The sequence below is a fragment of the Stegodyphus dumicola genome, chromosome 1 (assembly GCF_044657685.1).
Source record: "Stegodyphus dumicola isolate Sdum_Otavi_A_Nest chromosome 1, ASM4465768v1".
NCBI lineage: Eukaryota > Metazoa > Arthropoda > Arachnida > Araneae > Eresidae > Stegodyphus > Stegodyphus dumicola.
Genome location: NC_140768.1, coordinates 272,795,808 through 272,813,436, shown reverse-complemented (window position 1 = coordinate 272,813,436; position 17,629 = coordinate 272,795,808). Strand labels below are relative to the sequence as shown.

General features: G+C 33.9%; 1 protein-coding gene across 1 annotated transcript in view; it reads right to left on the bottom strand.

The window, feature by feature from the left end:
- The window catches only part of Acat1 (Acetyl-CoA acetyltransferase 1), a 94,230-nt gene that overhangs the window by 28,906 nt on the left and 47,695 nt on the right, over window positions 1-17,629 (bottom strand). The window contains exons 9-10 of the mRNA XM_085806930.1: window positions 12,426-12,573; window positions 2,037-2,150 (exon numbers count right to left, since the gene is read on the bottom strand). Of these exons, the coding sequence (XP_085663056.1) occupies window positions 2,037-2,150; window positions 12,426-12,573 (262 nt within the window). The remainder of the gene's footprint in view (window positions 1-2,036; window positions 2,151-12,425; window positions 12,574-17,629) is intronic.

Here is a 17,629-nt window from a genome sequence, read left to right as displayed (position 1 = left end):
AAGAAGAAGAGCAAAAGAAAGAGCTCCAGAAAAACAGTTACCTGATATTTTTATAGAACGAAATTTCACATCTAAAGAATAACATCTTTCTCATTATTTTGCATTTATGATGCTGCCTTTATATAGGTACAGTAAAATTAAGTTTTCATTTATTTTATTTGCTTAATATTATGTTTATCTTTCATAATATTTAATAATTTCAATCGGTTTTAGATTATGAACTTGAGCACAAAGCACTATTGCAAAGTTTAAACAAGAAATCATCTGCTGCTTAAAAGAGAATTTTTCCATTTTCCATTAATTATCATCGGAAAAATTGCTTTGATTTACAAACATTTTAGTTGACAAACAGCCTTCAGGAACAAATCAAGCTTATGAACCAAGGTATCACCATATATAAAATGTTTTAACATTTATTTACATATAATGGACCTTATGTAATATCCCATCAACCGTGAAACTTTTGTCAAGCAGTACAATCTAGTGCCAATTATGGAAGTGATGTTACAATGCACTCATAACATTTGCAGTTCCATTTGATGTAAGCCCCCAACTGATCCTTGATAAGCTATCTTTAGTTTTTATGAACAAAATCTTATAATGGGAATAAAAGTTATCTATATCAACTTTTATTCCCGTTATAAGATATTTCTCCTGCCTTCTTGGCATGCCTTCGTGGTGTAGTGGTCTGCATACTGGGCACGTATTCCTGAGGTTCGTGGTTCGATTCCTGGCAAAGGCATTGCTAATTTTACAATTCTCCTGCTTCCAAAAATATACCTAATGTCTCTACAGTGGCGCCCGAACTAAAAGGGTGGTGAATGATGAATTTCCACACCCAGGATTTGGTGACTGGGTCTCCTTAAAACCGCAGTTACCCTTTAAAAGGGGGAGTATATAAAGTATTTCTCCTGCCTTCTTGGCATGCCTTCGTGGTATGGTGGTCTGCACGCTGGGTGCGTATTCCAGAGGTTTTCGGTTCGATTCCCGGCGAAGGCATTGCTAATTTTTAAATTCTCCTACTTCCAAAAATATACCTAATATCTCTACACCGTATTTTTTCTCTGCAAGTTGGGAAAAATTATTATGTGATTACACTCTGGTTCATTTATAGCTAGATGAGAGAATTACCATCTATGGAATGGGGAAAGTAACAGCTGGATATGGCCTATAAAACAGTAACAGAATGGAACAATTACCTACAAGAAGTCAGAATTCATAGCATTCTAATCAGAAGAGATAATAAAAAGTAGAAATTAAGGAGTAGAAATCAGAGAGTAGAAATCAAAGAAAGTGTTTTTACGTAGCCACTAAAAGAAAGTAAATTCAGTACTTCCACAGTAGTGGCTATTTTATCAATTGTGCAGAGGGACTGATGAATTTTTTATTGTAAGAGTTGCAGACAGGTGCAGACAGATGGGCAGCTCAGAATTCTGCAGGAATGATTGGTGCAACTTTGGTGGGATCTCCGCCAACTTTCATGGTAAATACATAAGTACTTATATAATTTCATACTAAGATTTGCATTAATGCTTTTTGGGCATATTTTCTATATAGTAATTTAATGCTCATGCCAAATATCTTTAGGGCTAGGCTATGAGCATTTTCAAAATAAACATTTTTGATTTGAGTAGCAGAAAAATTACAATGGAAGTCTTCATCAAATTAATTTCGTATGTAATCTGAACTTAAAAATTAATAATGTTTGAAAATTTCTATAAACTGTTTTACACTTACTTATTGTTTGATAACTGATTAAAAATTCAAAGTTTTTTATAGTTCTTTTATTCCACACATATTTCCTTATTATATTAATTTTAAAATAAGTTTTTTTATTCCACACATATTTCCTTATTATATTAATTTTAGTATAAACTACATCAAGGAGGAGAAAACACTGCATGTATAAAATATAAATACAGTTATTTCTTACGAAGTAAAATAAAACAAAATCAGTTAAAATGACTAAATAATATTTAAATGCTTAACAACTTAATTATTTAAGGAGTAAATAAAAATTAAGGAGGAAAACATACCAATAATTTTAGCTAAGGGCTTTACATTCATTTTTACAGCACTTTCAGCAGTCATTAAGACACATGCAGCAGCTCCATCGTTTATAGTGCTAGCATTGGCAGCAGTAATTGTTCCTATTATTAATTATAACAATATATCAAGCAATTAATGAACTTTAATAATTAAGTTACTGGTACCTTACATATAACTTTATACTTATAACTATCTTTGATTACAGTATATAATCAAGTTAGTGTAACTGATCATGTTTTTATATATGAAAACAAAAATTTAGTTTTCTAGTTTCTTCTCTATACAATATGACCTAATTTTACCACGAGACGTCTTGTTTTTATCATATTTCCCACTTCAGTTTTTTTTTTTTTTTTTTTTTTTTTTTTTTAAATTTTTAGCCTTTAATTAGGAAAACTACAAAGTAATATGTTTTCCAGTAATTGAATGAAATTTATTAAACTAATGAAACTTAAACTATACCAATTTTATTTCCCTTACCCCAGTTCTAAGGATTTTCAGCACATTTTTTTAATTAAATTTAATCTGATGTGTTAACTTATTCTAGATATTTGTAAAGCTGCTTGAAAAGATTCAGCCAATGTTTCAGCGGTTAATATTCACATTTAATTTTTATTTTACATCAACATACTATTTTATTTTCATCCTTTTAAAAATAAGAGTTTTTCTCCCTCCTATTCAGAATTTTCACAGTATAAAAAATTTAAGAAAATTACAGAATGAAATTAGACAAATAATGTAAAATACAGAATATTTAACTGCACATTGATATGTGTGGATATTGTTTTGATTATTGACTGATGGAGGTAGCGTTGCATATCAAACATGACATACCTCCTTACTGTTCTCATCTTTATGGTTATATATATTGTAAACTCCAACCGAATAGGAACAATTAAGTTCCTCTAAATTACTTTAATCCATTGATTAATAAGGTCTGCATTCTTCAATGGATCCAAAATATAATGTTTTGATTCTGTTTGATTACTTCTAGGACTGAACCGCTGTTGAATGTAATTAAGGATTTTGTAAATATTAAATATTTTATTTGTTTTAACCATTCAATGAAGATCTTTACATTTTGAATTTGAACAACGTGATGCATCAAGCCACCAAGTTTGGATTAGCATGTAGCATCTGAAGGCTGCTCATAGTAAGACTAAATTTTCTAGTTTTTGAAGTACAACAATGATGTAAGATCCTGCCACAAAACTACAAGAAAAATTAACGGTAATAAGAACTGCAGTGTTGAAGATATTAAAAACAATTAAGACAGAGTTAAGTAAAGACGACCTTAGTACAAGTGTATTAGCAGAAAATTTAGATCAGACAACTGTGAATTGAAAAACATTATTTGATTTAGGGCCCTATTCATAACATTTTTAACCACAGCGTTAAGTGAGATTTAAGGAATCATGACGTACTCTGACGTCACAAGTTGTTAAATTGCAAATATTGGTATTCTCACCAAAGCTAGCATTAAATTCGACCTTTAAATTGACAAGATAGCTGTTAAAGTAAGGACAGGTGTGACTCTTCATGTTAAATAAACAGATGGTTATATTTCAGCAATAAAAAGGGCGGAATGTTTTGCGTCAGTTTTAGCCTGAAGCGTATTTGCATGAAATCAGTCGAATTTCTCTGCATCGGCAGCAAATTTTCCGTGATCGAAGCAATGCATTCGATTTGCATGAAATGAAGAAAATGTATAATTAATTATTGTCAAGATTAATGGATTCTGGGCCCAGGAGCATGTCTTTGTGAAGTAAGTTCAGCTTCGTATTTTTCCATATAACGTTAGAAACATTACTTTTCGTATTTCTTCAAAATGCGTAATTTCATTTCACTGTCACTTCTTGATTGATTTTATAAATACAAAATCAATTGCGGAATGTGCATGCATTTTTGCAGTTAAATATTGCCAATATTGTTTGTAAAATTGTATCCCACATTTCATGCAAACTTTGTGTTGGGTTAGCACAAAGGTTAAAAATGTGATGTGCCTTTTTTAAAATTTAATTTTACTGTACGACTGGTGATTTAAAGTAGCATTCTATTTTGATTCTGATATATTGTCGCCAAATCTGTTTGTTGGTGCCAATGTTAAAAACTTTATAGTGTGATCTAAATTATAAATGATTTTGGTTTTTCTTTATAGTAAGATAAATATATTCTGTATTTTTTAGGAATTTTGAAGTCGTTAAGTATTAATTTAAATATTCGACAAATTGTTTTGATCCCATTATCATGCTTTGTCTAGTAGTAAAACTTCATGTTGTATTTTTAACTTTACTTACTTTACATTTATTTAAATGTGTGAACAGGAAATATGTTTTAAGTAGCTTAACAAACTTAATTACTTTTTCTTAATTTTTTCTATTTTTGTATAAAAATTAATTTTTATTTTTATTAATAAAATTAATTTTTATTTTTATCAGAAAATTGCATTCTTAAAAGTGTGATTAAATTCATTTAATACATGTAACTGTTATTAAATACTAGGGCTTTAGATTTTAACGTAAAATTTCATGCACACTTTTGTTAAATTTGCAAGAACATTTTGAAGACAATCAATTTGTTCATAAATTTGTCAATGCTCATAAATTTATCATGGAAGATCTCATGTTCAGCTAAATCAAATTTACTTTTGTGTGACCTTAAATCTGAGGCCCCAATAGTAAATCTGTTTTGGCATATTAATAATTTTGAATGGAAAATTTAGTGCTACTGTGAAAGAAAGATCAAGTGATTTTTACTTTATTAATCAGTCTTATAGTTATTGTAATGACTTGCAGGATTTTTCATAATGTGGTGCTGCATATGTTTTACTCTTCTTTGTTATCAAATACATAAAAAGAGTATATTCCTAATCCAATATTTCTTCTTTTGTAAGAGTGTTATATATCATGATGTAATACTTAGGATTTGTTTTTAGCGTGCATAACAGTATTTTTTTTTTTTGACATGCTAATAGAACCAATGTATTTTAGTTGCTTATTGCTTTAAAATTTTGTTTATTGCTTATTGCAAGGCAATTTTTTTCTGCCTTTCAGTACGCATATAAAACTTACTTAAGCTATAAAACTTACAATTAATTGTCATTTTTAACAAATTAATGAGATATATGTTTTAGGTTAGCTGCTTTAATAGGAAAAGAATTAAACTAAAATGATATACCTTGAAAAATTTTATTGAAAATAAGCATATTATCTTAGCAGTGTTGGCTAAGATTCATTTAGAGGATTTTTTGCATTTATTTTGATATTTCTACATACATTCATTTAAATAAGAATCCAGTAAAGTAAGATCATTCTATATAAAGCTGTTGATTTATAATAGAAAAAAAAATCAAATTACTGCTGCATTTTAATAAAATTTTAATATAACGGAATGAATGGCACTACATTAGGAAAAAGAGTGTACTTTCATTATACGTGTTTTGCATATGTTTGCTACAAGAGGACTTGATCTATAGATCTGTAGCTAAATGGTATTTTTATGTTTTTACAATTGGAAATTAATTAAGAAGAAGAACTGTGTGTGTGTGTGTGATGAATACTAAACTTTTTGTCTTATATGTAAAAAATACATTTTCGATGTAGGCTTATTATTACCGTTTGTAGTCAGAGTCAAAACCAAATTACAACAAACTTGGATTTTGCCTAAATGAGTTTCAAAGTTAAATAATGTCTACACTCTTCAATGTTTGCCAGTGCATGTCAACATCACAGGTAACGAGAATGCAGATAAATTAACAGAAGAGGCTCGAAATCTCAATACTAATAATATAAATGTCATGCTTTCAGATGCAAACGCCATCGCCAAATACAGATTGAAGGAACTTTCAGTTCCAATAAAGCAACAGCTCCATAACATCAATGGAGATCGACTTATAACTAAAACCATCATCAGACAGAACTGGCTATTACAGAGGTTTGAAAATTGGCAAAGAGAATAGGTAAACCTACAGGAACTGACGTAACTGCCTAGACACAGAACTCCCAACTGCACACATTTTTGATTGTCTGGCCATCCTTGCAGAATTGCTAAAAATCGGGGGTCTTGTTTAAGAGACTGAACCTCTATGATGATAACATTTTGCAGATTATCAAGGCTGCCATCATCGCCCATGGCACAGTTTGAATAAGCTTCATCACAAACATGACAACTACCAATTGGGACACTTGTTTTAGACTGGAATGATGAACAGAAAATTTACACTTTATATGGAAAAATGGTTCAATGAAGTTTTTGAATGCAATTGCTATTCCATGATATTATTTTTCTGCAATCTGTAATAATGAAGTAAAAAGGATTGAGCTACACTGTTTTCCTGATGTGATTAAAAAGGAATATGATACATTAGCGTATCTGCATATAATTTCTAGTGCTGAACAAATATTTACAATTTTCGTTGCTTCCAAAATAGTGTTTTTAAAGTCATTCACTTCATTAATTGACCAGGTATGAACTTATGGCAGCTCTTTTGTTAGCTTAATTAGGCACTAGCATCGTTTACGTTTTGAAGTTAGAACTTTCTTATTTCTTCAGGGCTGGTTCGAAAATCATACTTTTGACATAAAAAATTCTACAAAGAAATTTCAGCTTTTTATTAAAAATCATACTGAAGAAATACATCTAACATTACGCACAAATTGGAATTACTGCCCTGTAAAAAGGAGCAAAGTTGGCTTGGCATTGAGAGGAGCTAAACTTCAAGATCAGAGAAAATATTCCTATTTGGTTTCAAGGAGTGGAATGGCTTAGAATGTTGTCTGAATTCTGGCTTTGACAGAAGAGAGAAGAACCTATCATTGGGAAAGAATTAGAATATCATAAGAAAATTAATGATATTCATTAATTCAAGTGCAAGGTAGTTGAAGAAACGCTGATAGACATATCAAAGTACAGTGATTTAAGAATTTTTTTAAGAATAAATGGTTGAATGAAGCGATTCACTGCTAAAATAAAGAAAATGAATAACTTGACAGGTCTTTTCACAGCTAGAGAATTCGAAGATGCCAAAAATTACTAATTCAATCTTGGGGGGGGGGGTGGAACTTTATCCTGGTATCCTGATGAAATGCAGTTTTTGAAAGGGAAAAATAAATGACTAGAAAATTATATTTATACCTTTTAATCTCCTCTCTACACAAGAAAGACATATTGAATGTAGGTAGACGATTAGAACAATCTAGTTTATGACAATATGATAAAAAACGATATCATAACAACATAATGAAAAATGTTTGATAATTCTCCCAAGAGATTCTTTGCTTATTAAAATAGATAGTGGAAAGTATACATGTTAAAATGATGCCTGAAATGGGCTACTAAAGACATTGGCTGAAATTCGTTGTCCTTTTTGGATCCCAAAAGGGCATCAGATTATTAAGAAACTAATAAACAAGTGCCTTATCAGTAAAAAATATTCAAAGAAACCTGCCAACCAGACCACTTCGCAAGTGCCAGAAGATAGAATCAATGAGACTCCGCTATTCTGCATTTGTGACATCGATTTAGCTGGTTTGATTTACATTAAAAATGTTGAAGGAAGTCAAAAATTTACACATCAATTTTTACTTGCACTACTACTCGGGGCATTATACGGAGCTCGTGCCAAATTTCTCTATGGATTCCTCCTTAACGACAATCAAAAGATTAATTTTTTAGAAGAGGCAATAGCCAAATGATTTATTCAGACAATGCAAAGAAGGGAAAAAGGAACTCAAAAGTTTCTCTAAAATTCTGTCAAAAGACAAATTTGTAACCCATGAAAGAACTGATTGAAATTTACGATAGAATGTGGAAGGCTTCTATGAGAGATCACTAAAATGATTGAAAGAATGGTTAAGCAAAATTCTCAATAAAGCTTTAAGAACAACTTAATTGTCAACAGTTTTAGCACAAGTAGAAGCCGTTTTGAATTATCATCTGTTAACCTACATATATGAGAGTTGGAACTTTAATAGTGGTAACACAGCTGAAAAAACGCTATGCAACAAAACCAAAGAATATCGCGTTTACCACATGTAAACTACATACCTACCTTACCTCTCAGCAAAAAGACTTGTCCTGCCTACAGCACGCGCATGCGGAGTGACGCGAAGAACGGATCCTTGTATTAGCTCGCGGTCTAAAGTAAGTGTTGTCAGGATGTTTTCAAAACAGGAACAACGATGTTGGATAAAAATTGAATGTGCCAGAGGTTGTACAGCACGACAGTGTCATCAAGGGCTTCAAGAGGCTTGCGGGGAATCTGCATTGCCTTTCAGAACCGTAGCAAGATGGGTGAAAGCATTCAATGAAAGACGCCAAAACATGGCCGACATGCTGCGGCCAGGTCGTCCGAGTGTCAGCGATGCAGACGTGCAAGCTGTTGCCGCACTAATGGACTGTGATCGCCACCAAACGATTCGTCACCTGGCCGGACAAACAGGATTAGTGCATACGACTGTGCAGCACATTCTGAAGGAATGCCTGTCCATGAGAAAAACTACTTCATGATGGGTTCCACATCAATTGACGGAAATGCAGAAATGGCTACGATACGATGCTGCCCGAAGCCACCTGGAGCGCTATGAGCGCAAAGGAGATGCTTTTTTATGCCGTACCATTACGTTGGATGAGACTTGGGCTCAATCATACCAGCCAGAACTGAAACGCCAATCAAACGAATGGCATCATCACGGGTCACCACGACGTTTGAAATTTCATCAGAACACCAGCAATGTGAAAGTTATGGTGATTCTCGTGTACAACTGTGATGGTGTCATCCTAACACATACCGTTTTCCCACAGCAGACCGTCACTGCGCAGTATTACTGCTCATTTTTCAAGCACAATCTCTGACCAGCTTGAGAAAATAACGGCAACGCTTTCTGCAGAATGCTCCTCTCATTTTGCATGACAATGCTCGGCCGCATGCAGCGCAAGCTGTGACCGATTTGTTCAAGCGATGGGGCTGGGAAGTGCTTTACCATCCACCATACTCCCCAGATCTAAGCCCTTGTGACTATGACTTAATTCCTAAGATGAAGGAACCACTTCGTGACACTCGCTTCCAAACTGTTCCTGAGATTCTTGCGGCAGTAGACCGGTCCATTCAAACTATCAACAAAACAGGCGCTGCTACAGGTATTCTGCAACTTCCACATTGTTGGAAACGGGTTGTACACAATGCTGGCGACTATATTGAAGGACTGTAAAACATGGTGATATGAATCACTTTTGTATTCCTTGTAAATAAATAGTTGCCACTATTAAAGTTCCAACCCTCGTACAATAATCAAAAACAGCCTTTACCGCTGAAACCAGCCAGTTTCTTGAACTTCAGATGAAAAGAAACTGCACTACCTATCAATTTTCACTCCAATATTAAAGATGGTTCAATCACATTCTCTCTCTGACCAAAAGGAAGATATATCAGTATTTAGTGGTCAAACTATTGTGGACTAGTCGGAAAAAACCATATTCAATGGATCTTCACTCAGCTCATCAATTATTCAAACTCTTATGATGAATATTATATCCATGAATAACAGTCTAATTATTATATCCATGAATAACATTTGATTTAATATGTTTGTTTCATGCAACAGTTTACAATTCTTTTATTATTCGTATTTCACATAATTATGAATAGTATAGATTTCCTCGATTAGAAAGAAAGTAAATATATCTGATACTAACATTTGTCTTTAAAGAACTTAGAGCAATTTTGATTAATGTTTTGAGCATTCCAGATTTAGCCCTGAAAATTCAAAGTTGCTCAAAATGTCATGAATGAATGGTATTTTCTTGATTATAATTTTAAAAAAAAATGACTCCATACCTTCATTCTTTTTCTTCCAATATACATCCAAATCAAAATTAGATACATTAAAAGCTAGCAGAAATTTTTATGTGCAATGAATAAGAAAGCCAGGCTTGCATATGGAATTTTCTCTCCATAATGCTAAGGGGGTTAATTTCAATTCATTCAATGTTGCTTTCCTAATTACATGCTAGAATTCACTGATAAATATTCATTTGCTGATTTGATTCTAGCGTTTGATTTGATTTATATTCACTGGTTGATTTGATTGTAGTAGTCATTAATTGAACAATTTGAATATATATTTGTTATTACTTGACTGAAATCAATTTGATGATTTTATTGGTTTAATATTTGATATAAATTTTAAAAAACCTTTAGATTGATTCCAATTCTTGGCAGAGTTCAGATGGTGTGTGTGTGAAAATTGTTTTGATTATTGACAGATGGCGCTAGCATCACATATTAAACATGATCTGCCTTTTCACTAACCCAAACACTCACTGCATTTCTTTTACAGTTAGATGTATTTTAGACTCCAACTGAATAGGAACAATAAAGTTCCTCTAAATTACTTTTATACATTTATTGTTACAGTTTTTAAATTCTATTTGATTATTTCTAAAGCTGAACTGCCGATGAATATAATTAAGGATTTAGTAAATATTATGTATGTATTAACTTATTTAGCCATCTTTCTTTTAACCGTTTCATTTGATATCAGTTTTCATAATTTGAATTTGAACAGTATATAACATATTTGAACAGTATATAACAATTTGAACGTTTATAACATATGCATCATAATTATGTTATAAACGGTTTCTGTAACTTGAATTATACACTGGTTATCATAAATTAAGCAAAAATCACAAAAATAATGATAACTCCCTCAAAAATAAGCCAAACCATGTAAAATTTGAATATGATGCCAAGTAAAAGTAGCTAAGTAAAACTGCAATATGCAAATTAGTGGAGCTACTTTCGGAATACGTCATCTGCGAGGAGCATAAAAGTCCATGTTTGAGAGTAAGCCCACATATTTCACTGTGACAGTGACATCAGAAATCTAAGATAGCCAATTCGTAACAATGACCTCCGGGTATCATTCGTCAGCAGAACTGAGATGGAGAGCCATTGGGAGACTAGAGGAAGATAATCATCTACGATGTCCAGGTTAGAGGAAGGACAAAGTCAAACAGAAGTGGCCAGATGGCTAAATGTGAGTCCTTCTGCGGTTCATAGACTTTGCAGGCAATTTCAAACCACAGATTCGGCATCTAGGAGGTTCAGCCAAAGACGGGGAACTGCTACGACGAGCGCCAATGACCGATATTTGACATTATGTGCACGCAGAAACAGAACCACTACTCTGACTCTTGTTAGATCCTCCCTTGCTGCAGCCACCGGAAGGTTCGTGTCAACGTCAACTATGCATAGAAGGCTTCACGAAGGCGGTCTGTATGTGAGGCGACCAGCCATTTGTGTGCCGCTCATGTCACGCCATAGGAGGGACCATTTTCAGTGGGCACGACAACATGTCCACTGGACGCCTGATCAATGGAGGGCGGTTCATCTTATGGATGAGTCCAGGTTTAGTCTAGAAAGCAATAATAGGCGTATTTGGTATAGAGAGAACCTAGAACCCGTTATCATCTGTGAAAGAGATGCATACGGAAGGGGCAGTGTCTGTGTTTAGGGTGGCATCTCTTTGGGTGGACGCACAGACCTCCATGTCTTTCCAACGGAAACCGTGAATGCTCCGGTTTACAGAGATGACATCCTTGATGTTTATGTGTGCCCATGTTGCGGGTCAATAGGTGATGCTTTCCTGTTACAGGACGATAACACAAGACCACACAGGGCTCGCATCGTAGATGATTATCTTCAACAGGAAACAATTATGCACATGGAGTGGCCAGCTCGATCCCCGGACTTGAATCCTATCGAGAAGGTTTAGGATGCTTTAGAGAGATGTCTAGCTGCTCTTAATCCGCCCCCTCAGACCCTTGCTGTCCTTGCAACTGCTTTGCAAGAACAATGGCTCTCGCTTCCTATCGAACTGATAGACCGCATACTTGAAAGCATCACGCATCGCTGTATGTATTGTATTGCTTCTAGAGGCGACCATATTCCATATTGAAGGTACTTTTCCTATAGCAAACTGACACCTTTGATATGTTCATTTTATACATGTGCTAATTTCTATACTACCATATTTGTCTGGTAATTTCTATTTATGTTATTTGATACCTTACTATGTGTTGTATATTGTTGGTAAGTTTCATTAAATTCTATATGTAACTTTTTCAGTAATCGTGATTTTTCCTTAATTTATGATAACCAATGTACATTATAAAATGATTACAAGTCAGTTTTTTTAAAAATAGCATTGCTGATAGCATTAAAACTTGCTGGAGAACCTTTCAACTTCACATGTTAAAAAGTTGGCAGCTATGCAAATTATATTCTGGTAACATTATTAAAGTCTGGAATAAAAATTATGTTAAAGTATTTATAATTCACACTAAGCACAAAATTAAGAAAATTCCATTAGTACCATTTTCCTTCTGGAAAACAGTTGGCAAAGAAGGCACTTTTTCAAAGTTAACTCTCTTATATTCTTCATCAGTATCCACAACAGTTTCAGGCTTTCCTTTCTTTCCTGGTACACTAACTGGTACAACTTCACATTTAAACAACCCAGACTAAAATAAAACATAACATTATTTAACTATTGAATATATTTAGAAACACTGATACCTATTTAGAAGACGTGAAGTTATATTCAGAAAATTTCATTAATTCAGTTGCATTAATGAACTATGATAAGTTTCCTTTGTAAGGATCTTAAGTTTTACTAACATTTATTTTATTTTTAATCTTTACTATCACTTCTTATTTTCTACTTCCGGTCAGAATTATAAGCGTTAATGTATTTATGCAAAGTTTGTCTGGCGAACGCCAAGTATTTAAGTTGTGGCTTTTTGCCAAGCGAGAGAGAGGAAGCAGTGAGTCGAAGCAGGCCGCTTACCTTAGAAGTTTTACTCAGTTGCTGGTTGCCTTCCAGGCCAGAGGTTTTAATCCTCTTGATAAATTTTAAACGTATTGTAGTGTTCACAGTTCTCTGTACTACATATGGCTTCCTGTTAATATAAGGCCAATCTTCCACGTTTATTATTTTAAAGTTAAATTAGAGTTTAGTTCTATTTTTATATTTTTACGTTAGACCCCAAGTAGCGGGTCTGTGTATTCCGAAGTACCGAAGTTATTGTAAATAGAGAAAAATAAAGGGTTTTGTATACCCTTCTTGTGTATCCTGTCTACTTCCCACAGTTTTGAACATAGCTTTAGTAAGCTCTCTGTTCCGAGTCAGGTCCTTGCATGTTCCCGAAGAAGGTAAGACGGAACATTGATCCTGATACCTTGAGTAAATTTGTCTCAATAATTGCAATTGCATTCATAATTAAAATTTTTCAGAATTTTTTTAATATACAAATGAATAACTTAATCCAAAAATTAAAATTTTTATATCATTAGTCCTGCTTACATTCATACTGAAAATAGCTGAACAGTACACTAATTCAAGGGTTCCCAAGCTTATGCTCACGGGTGCCATGGCATCTGTGTGATAACAATAAAAATGTTTTAGTTTTCAATAAAATTCTGTCTGAAAGTTTTCTCAATTTTAATGACATAGAAATTGAATCCAACACAGATACCAGCACAAAGAAAAATGTGATTGATCTCTTTTTATGTGCATGTAATATTAACTCTATCCAACTATAAATTCACCTTGAAAATGTACATGGTGCCTGCCATTCAACAAATATTCTAGAATGTGCTCTTAAGGACAAACGGTTGACCACTGCTCTAATTTGTAATCCATACCTGTCCCCAATATTTATAGTAAAGCAAATAAATATAAGGTAAACAAAAAAAATTCTAGCCATTTCTGATATGACATTGGAAGAGTGAACCCCCAACATGACAATAGTCGCCAAACCTGGCAATGAAGTGGTTAGGATGGGAGTCGGGACATTGAACAACAGTATAAAAGCATGCTACATCGGTACTTCAAACATAACTCAACAGCAACTGATTGAAATGGATGCGTCAAAGGAGATTCTTTTCAATAACTCACTGCGTGAAGCAAAGGCACTCCATTTCGATCGGAGTTGTTTGCTGTATGATTTTAAAGTGGGCCTGTCAGCAGCAGAATCAAGTCGCTAATTTGCCAGGCCTTTGGGGATGATGCCATTAAAGAATGAACCGCTAGGCAATGGTTCCAGAAATTCAGGTCAGGGGATATGTCTCTCAGTGATGCACCACGCAACGATCAGCCACAAGCACTAGACGATGAAGCTCTGAGAGCAGCTATAGAAAGTGACAGTAGTCCAACATGTGGTGAGCTTGCTGCCCACTTACAGGTATCTGATGAAATGATCAGACTTCATTTGCACTGCATAGAAAAGGAATACAAGCTGAACAAGTGGGTACCCCACTCACTGTCTGATGCAAACAAGCAACAGTATGTCGCTGCCTGTTTGTCATTCCTTTGCCACCGTGGGATGCTATACATCACACTGCGAGATCTTCTTTCCACCCACGCAGGATCATGCTCTGTATCTGGTGGACTAGTCACCAAGTGGTGCACTATGAGCTCCTGCCAGTGGCTAAACCATCACAGTAGGCCCACACTCACAGCAGTTAGAACATGTGCATCAGCCACTATTGCATAAAGAGCCAGCATTGGTCAATTGTAAGGGTGTAATAATAATATTTACGAAAATTTTGTGAGACCCCATTAGCACTGCGCAAATCCGACATACCCATGTGTGAAACTGTCAATTTTTTCACTTGTAGTGTAATATACTATTGCAGTTTTAGGTCATTAAATTTAATTTCTGATTTTAAGACATAGAACAATGTGAAAATTTTAAATAAGTAACATACGAAGTGACAGTGTCATGTGCAAAGCAAAGTGAGATGAACGTTTCTATTATACAAACAATACATCGAAATGTATCCCCCTTTTTTCTATCTGTATTGTCTTATCTTTATCTATTTTCAGATACATTGTGTAAAAATATTTAGTAATTGTAAAATTATTATTTTAAGTTAAAGAAATATCAAAACTACTAAATTTTTGGTGACCTCCTGCTGCAGGTCCCACGACCCCCTTTGGAGTTGCGACCCACAGTTTAAGAAATGCTGCTCTAGGGATAACTAGATAAAATAATGTTGATACAATGTAGTGCTATACTTACTTGGTGTTTCTTTGTTAGCAATGCTAATTTTAAGCTGCATTTAACTGAATGAATAGTTGTTAATTTTTAATATTATCACATTCAATCATCTGCAGAACTTGTGGTTCATTTGAGTGACTTAAAAGGAATACATAACTTTTGGTTTTGCTGCTGTTATTTACACCGCTGGCCATTAAAACTACAACACCATGAAGGAAAGGAAATATAAAAAATATATTTACTGTATGTAAACAGTGTGACATGTAGATAAAATGATAAAATTTTTAAGCAGTTTGGGGGTTTACAGGGGTGCGAAATTAGTACTGGTCTGGTGATACTGTGTTCGAAACTTTGGCTACCAAATTTGTGAAAATCTAAAATCAGTTGCGATGGAGAACTAATACAAAAACACGTCAAGATTTTATAAAATGGCTAAATCAGCTTGAATATTTACAAGGCATTGAAAGTGTCCAAATGGTTCCACTTTGATGAACAACTCGAGGACATTTCATTACATTTTTCCAGTGATGCAAGTAAACTTGCTTATTCAACCATAGTCTTTCTGAAAGCTAGTAATGGAAATACTACTTGTGCACAACTAGTACAGAGTAAAACTAGAACTGCTCCTGGTTGTAAAAAGGATTGCTAGGTAGAAACTTCTTGGTGCTATTATTTCTGCTCGTCTTTCCTCAAAGATCTGAAAGAATTTCAAACAAAGAACATTTTTTTCTGGACTGACTCTACCACAATATTTGCTTGGTTAAAAAAAGAAGACTCATAGAGTGTATTTGTTCATAACCATGTTACAGAAATTAGGAATCTAACACCTGTCCAAGCATGGAGACATGAGCCTGGATCTTTGAACCCAGCAGACCTTCCAAGTAGTTGTTCAGCGCAGCAATTATGCAAATCAAAATGGTGGTAAGGTACCAGCTGGTTATATCTTCCACCTCTGGAAAGGCCAGCTAGTGATACCGAACTAAATGTCAATGAAGGAGAAGTGATTAAAGAGAAAAGAGAAATTATGTACTCCTTGGTGAATATTCAGACAATAGAAATCTGGAGTGATTTTTCCACCTATGATACAAATATCAGAGTAGTGGAATGGATTCTATGTTTTCCCTATAACACTCCACAGGAAAATAAATTAAAAGGTAGCTTGAGTTATGAAGAATTCAATCAAGGAAGCGTTCTGGTTTTTAAGTTTCTACAGTTAAAGACCTTTCAAGATGAGAAATTTCTCATTAAAATACAGGGATTAGACATAGAGAAGGGCTTCTAAAAATAAGAACAGTGACAAAAAAGGAATTTCAGGTCCCCAGTTCTTTTTTTGCCTGCGGTGTCGCACTGAAGTTAATTCATGAAGAGCATGAAAAAGTAATACATGCAGGTTCTTCAGTCTTACTTTCCAGGCTTAGAGGTTTTAGGTTCTTAAAGTTAAAACATTACTGAAACAAGTGCTTTCTAAATGTGTAATGTACAAGCATTACAGATCTAAACCCATGGAAGTTGCTTTCACCTCACGACCTAGAGAAAGAGTTACTTAGACAGCAGCCTTTGCAGTATCTGGTGTTGATTATGCTCGTTCTCGCCATCTGAAATCTAAATGTGAAGCTTAGATTGTTTTATTTTACCTGCACTATTTACCGAATGGTCCGTTTCCATACAGTACAGTCACCCACCACAGATACTTATATTCAAGCCTTAAAATGATTCATTGTGAGAAGAGGTAGGATTTCAGATCTATACTCTAATAACAGGACTTTGTAGGAACAAACAATGCATTTGACACATTAGATAGTCATGCACTCAACTGTTCCAAAGATTACTTGGAAATTTATTCCACCCAGAGCAGCACGGTGGAAGCGGACGATAAGAATGCTCAAGGAACTTCTGCGTTGAGTGTTAGGAAAATTCACTGTAGATTATGAAGACTTCAGCCAAATCCTGTGTGACTGTGAATCAGTAATAAATGCTAGATTGCTGACCTACATACTAGATGATCTGAATGAATTGGTACCACTGGCACCTAGAATGTTTATTCATAGCAACAGTGAAACTGCAGAACATGACAATGTAGACCGATCTTCTTTGATAAAATGCATAAAGTATGTGCAGAAGCTCTATGAAAATCTTAGACAAAGATTTAGAAATGAGTATCTTGCTCTTTTAGTCCACAAAGGAGTAACAGGGTTCATAGCCACATTTTAGTTAAAAAAATAAGCACCTATAAGCACTTTTCAAGCACATTTTAAGGAAAAAATAAGCACCTGTCTAATTACATTACACACAACTGCATAACCTTAAAAGAAAAATTAGACTTGTAATTTAAAATATGAGCAATGCAATATTTATTAAGAGAATAAGCATTACCTCAACAATGGAAAACAATTAACTTTTTTTTTTTAATTTTAAATGACAGTTCAATTTACAGAATTAGTTTGCAATGAGAGAAAAAAAAAAAAAAAAAAAAACTATGCAGAACTAAACTATATTACAAAATTTAATGATGATA